The following is a 6,000-nucleotide window of genomic DNA, read 5'->3' on the forward strand; positions in this document are numbered from 1 at the left end:
AGCTATCCAATCCCTAGTTGCTGTTTCTGCTGATGACGATGCTCGCGGTTCAGCATTTGGTTAGTTACAAGTCGCTGGATTTTTCGGCTCCATATGCAGAGGATTATTCCACTTTTTGCCTTGCTTCTACCACAATAATGGGTATAGATGGCTGGAGATTTTCCTTCAATATTGTTGCACTTGTAAGCATGGTGGTCGGATTTCTCATTTGGCAGTTTGCGGTGGATCCACATTTTACCAACAAGGGTGGAGATAAACATAATTTGAGATTGGCATTGGAAGAGGCTAAGGATCTAATAAAGAAATCGAAAGTTGTAATGCAAGTGCGCTCATTTCGAATTATCGTTACACAAGGTGTCACTAGTTATTTCCCATGGGCTTCCACCTCATTTATGCCCATGTGGTAACCAAGATGAGTCTCCAGATAGCTGCCTCCTGCCTTATATAACGAAATTCGTGACTTGGGGAATAATCAGGCAAAATCTGGAAGTGAATCGAGCAAAAATTGCACAAAATCTGCACAAAATCTGCCAAAGATTTGGCTAGTGTGGCCCAGGGTGCGGGCTAGGCAGGCCGCACAGCCGGCTGCGCTATGAGGAGAGATGGAGACCGTGCGGTCAAGAGAGGCTGCACCTTCACCCGCAGAAGCTCTCTGACTTCTTGGGGTTCCTTCTAATGAGGTGTGCGGGTTATGGTGCGGGCAGGGGTAGCCGCACGGCTGGCCGCACCAATGTGCTTGTGCTGTCTTCTAGCACTTCTGAGAGGTGTGCAGGTCGGCCAGGCCTCATCTTAGGTCGCACAACCTCTCTGACTTGGTTGATTTGCTTCTTTTTGGATCGAGGATTCTTCCAAAATGGATACGGTTGCACCAAGTGCCCCAGAGACCGTTCCAAAACTTGTAAATGCTCCAAAACTGCAAATAAAATGAGCAAATGACAGTAACTTAGTTCTTGATGTATTTCTAAGTTAAATTACTCTAGATTAACCTAAATGCACATAAATTGGTCAAGTTATCGATACAAAATCCTAGGTAAAAGTATACCTAATTTATGTTCATCAACCACTGCCAGACATAGGACAATATCAAAGGTTGGTAGATAAGTTAATTTATCTTACAGTTACCAGACCTGACATTGTCTTTGCAGTTAGTGTTATAAGGCAATTTATGCATGCTCCACGCACCAGTCATTTGAGTGCTATCGATAAAATACTGAGATATCTGAAAAGCACTTCAGGTCAAGGAATTTGGATGAAAAAAAATAATTCTAATGAAGTGGTTGATTTCTCTAATGTAGATTGGGCCGATAGCTGTGACAGAAAATCAACCACGGGATTTTGTATCTTTGTAGGTGGCAACTTGGTCACATGGAAGAACAAGAAGCAGAATGTGGTGGCAAGGTCAAGTGCGGAAGAAGAATATCGAGCCATGGCATCCACTGCAGGTGAGCTCATCTGAATCAAGCAACTACTTAGCGACATGAAGATGGAGCACATGGGTGCAATGAAAATGTACTGTGATAATCAAACTGCACGACATATTGCATACAACCTAGTGTTCCATGAAAGAACAAAACACATAGAGGTCGACTATCACTTTGTCAGAGAAAAAGTATAGTCAGGAGAAATTGAACCCCATTCGTGAGAAGCAAAGAACAACTGGCAGATGTCTTTACTAAAGCACTCGACAAAACCAGTCATCTAAACATACTTCGCAAGTTGGGTTTAATGAATTTATTTGAACCCAACTTGAGGGGGAGTATTGAAGAATAAAGAAATCTACCTCAGATATTCATCATTAGCAGTTTAGGCAACAAATAAGCTAGCCTCCAAGTATATTTCTGTTAAGCTATTTTTGGTACCTAGCTAAATCTTAGTAATGGCTAGTAAATATTTGTAATTAAGGCATAATTAGAATGCAGATTACAGCCATTGTAATTTAGGAAATAGTACAACGGCTAGTTAGATTTTAGGCTATAAATACTCATGTATAGACCTTGTATTACACACAACTATCAATAAAATTATTGTTAATCATTTTCTATTTCACTATAAAATTCAATAGATTCTGGTACCAAGGTGTTTTCTGGTAAAAATACTGGTTCGGATTGATTATTGGTACCGGTCCGGGTCCCACTGGTTAGCTCTTCAAAATGAGTGACAGTACACCCAAGATGAGCCACGAACGAAGCAATAAATCAATTCGTTTTTTTAAGATTGTTGTTTTATTTCTCTCATTTCATATTGTACGTTACTGTTTTTACATTTTTTTTTTCTACAGCACAACTATTTTGAGCTTTAATTTTTGTTTTTATCATTGTTGTTCCAAAACCTTTGTAACTAAGTTCAATGAAATTAAATGGGGCATGACCCGCATGTTTTCTCAAAAAAATAAATCTTTCCTGTATTGATTATTTTCTTATTAATTTTATATTAATTAAAGTAGATGATTAAGAGAGAAAAAGGATAAAATAGATATTTGGTGACAAAAATTTCTCTCACTGCTCAATATTATAATAACTTGGCTGAAAACAACACTCCCTTTTTTTAATTCTGAAAAGCTAACTTGGATGTATAATTAGCTAATACGGGCCCTTGTATTAATTGAATATCTAGGTCGTTGTAACCCAAGATCATGGTCACAAGGAATTAAATTTATCCACGTGATGACCGTACCAGCCACATAATTAACCTTCATACAATCTAATTAATTTACTATAATTGAACAAAATATTTTATGTTTAAATTTTCATTGAAAAATAAAAAATATAAATATACCTCATCTATGTGCAACATAGCTATATATAGTCTAATGTTTCTGAATACTAGCCTACCAACCATGCACGATCAAATTATATTGTATTGTTCAAACTATAACTTTTCCAAAATAATACAATTAAATACGATAAAAAAATAAACAAATTATAAACATATATATATATATATATATATATATATATATATATAGGTTGACTACTCTACTTACATAAGCATATGAGGCTATATGCTTATAAGTCATTTTATCGTTTTCAAAATTCAAAAAGTCAATCTGAACAGTTAGATGTGATCTCTATATTGAAATGTGCTTAGAGACCAAATTTTATATTTTTCTGAATTTTTTTACTATTTATTAAGCCACTTTGAAAATCACTGATCCAACGGTGGCTTCTGATTTTACAGTTTTGTTAAGCCATCATTGGATCAGCGATTTTGAAAATGGCTTAATAAATAATAATAAAAATTCAGAAAAATGTAAAATTTGGTCTCCAAGCACATTTCAATATAGAGATCACATCTAACAGTTCAGATCGACTTTTTGGGTTTTGAAAAAGAAAAAATGACTTATAAGTATATACCTCAATATGCTTATGTAGTAGAGTAGCCAACCTCTATATATATATATATATATGAGAGTTCAAATGTCTCCATTTTTTGTACCTTCACCATGCCTCCATTTTTAAAACGTTAATAACTCAAAATTTAAATCATAAATGTCAAAAAAAAACTGTCACACCCCAAGACAACCCGCCATGTATTTATACGTAAGGCGTATACACATCACATACATTATCAATAACATCCACAAATACCACATTAAATATACAAACAATAGTCTTACAATAATAATCAAAGTGGTTCAACAGCGGTCACGACATACATGGTTAGGAATACGGTAACAACCATGCATGTTAAAGTGTACCAATTTAGTGGAAATTAAACAAACAAAACAAAATAAACATAAGTGACATTTAATCATAAACATGGATCCTTCCGCTTGCTTTTACTCACGACCTTGTCCTGGCGCCTCTTCTTCATTACCTGGAACCCACATAACAGTGGAATGGGTGAGAGATTCAAACATTCTCTCAGTGCGGGATTCAGTTACAGTCCCAGATTTTATAACATTAACTTAATTCTCAACAGCATGAAAATAAAATAATTAATAAATACTCATGCGGTTCTCTAACGTGTTCCTTGTGTCTTTTAAAGTTGACCCTAATACACCAACATACCTTTAATTAATAATATTTAAAATCACTTAATCTTGTCTCCTAAAGCTTTTAATACTATGTTAGTTATTCTAACTCTTTTTTTATATTACTGTTTAATTATCATAAAAATTTAAATATAAATTTTCAAATTTAATAATAAAATAATTCTGAATATTGTAAAAATATTTGTTGATGTGACAGAGAAGTAAAAAAAATATGTTACGTACGGATGGAGATGAAAATTAATTAGTGTATTATATGTTCCAGAGAGGATTTGAAAACTATTGAATTATGGATCTGTAAAGTACTTTACTATTGTTATTAAACTATAACGGTTTATATAATACCATTTGATATATAAGGAATGTGATGCAACATATATTAATATGACTTAACCATAGAGAAATATCATTAAATATTATAACGATATAATGAAATGAATGTGATATATAAAAATTAATAATGAATTATATGAAGTATGATAGTAGCATATACCGAGAAGATATATAATAATATAGTGATCAGTAAATGGAATTCCATGCGCTGAGTTAATTAAAATATATAGATACAACATAATATTCAATAAAATATTTAATTCAGTTCAAAGACTAATGAAATGCATGATATAGTGACACGTGATGAATAATTCGAGCCGATGTCGCCCGAGCTGAGCGAGCTTTTTATTCCTAAAGAGGAGTCATCGTCGTCCCTCATACAAATGTTGCAGGTTGATAGTCATTTGATATGATATGCCTTTTTCTTTCCTGTTGTTATAACCAGACATTCACATATGAGTTGTTATCTTTTTCCAATAATTTTGACAACCATGAATGTTCTTATATATCTAACCACACGCTTCTTGCTCGGCAGGTAACATATCTAAAATGTGGTTGTGTCGTTCTAGGTAGCTCCAATAATCACATTATAATCGATGGTCGGAGTGCTTCTCATATGTACCAAACTTGGAGTGGAATTGCACGAGAAGACCTACAGAGCATCGTCCCGCTCTCCTTTGACAACACTCCAATTCGAGCTCGGTCTCCACCAAAAATCAGCTTCGATTACCCGGAGTACACAACTGATCCACAAATTGAAAGAGATGATCCGAATTCCATTGTTTTAAGTTTGTTGAGGGTCTCAAAGGAACAAATTAGGGATCTCAAAAATCAATGTAGCAAGGGCGGAAATGGCACCAGTGTTTCGACCTTCTCTGCGGTTTCTGCACTTGCCTGGAAATGCTATTGCATTGCCAAAGGACTCGCTCCAGACAGTAAATCACGTATCTATTTTACTGCTGATGGACGCAACCGCCTTAATCCCCCGCTCAAAGCATATTTTGGTAATGCAGTTGTACGGATCTCTCCGGCATCCGAAGTGTCAAAGATTACGTCAAATCCAATTGGCAATGTGGCAGCCACCGTGAAAGCTGCTGTTGATGAACTCACTGATGAGTACATCAGATCTTTAATTGATTACGTGGAGGTGAATTGCAACAAGAAAATCAGAGTGAAAAAAGTTCCAGAATCGGATCTTCGTATTCGAACCCTTCTTGGTATGCAACTAAGTGATGTAGATTTTGGATGGGGTGCACCACAACTGTTGTCATGGGAACGAAGTACAGAAAATAGAGTTATCTACATAATGAATGATACAACAAAGGATGGCGGTATAAAAGTTGTTCCTGCGCTTGATTCCACAACCATGCAAAAATTCAAGGAGGTGTTCTACGAAGAGCTGTTGTTTTGCCAACACGCAACACAATTATTTTGAATTTATAATAAATGTTGCATTATACTTGCTATATGCTGGTTGAATTTTTCGTTTTTGTTTTATGTTTTGTTTTTATCTTTTATTTGTATCGTCTCGGACTGGTACTTTGTTTAATGCAATTAATGTTTTAGATATACTTTATGTTTTACAACTTGTTTTTGTTATATGATGAAAGATATTAGTATGTAGAGTAAAGCTAGCGTGTGACATGCTCACCAAGAAAGTTTGGTGAGCATAACTC

At 35.1% G+C, this 6,000-nt stretch overlaps 1 protein-coding gene across 1 annotated transcript; it reads left to right on the forward strand.

The window, feature by feature from the left end:
- The first annotated feature begins 4,639 nt into the window (after window positions 1-4,639).
- On the forward strand, window positions 4,640-5,759 carry LOC144545506 (hydroxycinnamoyltransferase 4-like). The gene is made up of 2 exons (XM_078294073.1): window positions 4,640-4,716; window positions 4,860-5,759. Exons 1-2 carry the CDS (start codon window positions 4,645-4,647, stop codon window positions 5,757-5,759), a joined length of 972 nt encoding a protein of 323 aa, XP_078150199.1. The 5' UTR covers window positions 4,640-4,644.
- Window positions 5,760-6,000: the final 241 nt, after the last annotated feature.

This window comes from Carex rostrata, chromosome 28 (assembly GCF_964058835.1).
Source record: "Carex rostrata chromosome 28, lpCarRost1.2, whole genome shotgun sequence".
NCBI classification, from domain to species: Eukaryota; Viridiplantae; Streptophyta; class Magnoliopsida; order Poales; family Cyperaceae; genus Carex; species Carex rostrata.

Bases quoted from the DNA above. Each gene is read 5' to 3' on its own strand.
- LOC144545506 (XM_078294073.1), top strand. From the start codon at position 4,645: ATGTCGCCCGAGCTGAGCGAGCTTTTTATTCCTAAAGAGGAGTCATCG. The intron at 4,717-4,859 runs GTTGATAGTCAT...CTTGCTCGGCAG, and splicing joins CCCTCATACAAATGTTGCAG to GTAACATATCTAAAATGTGG.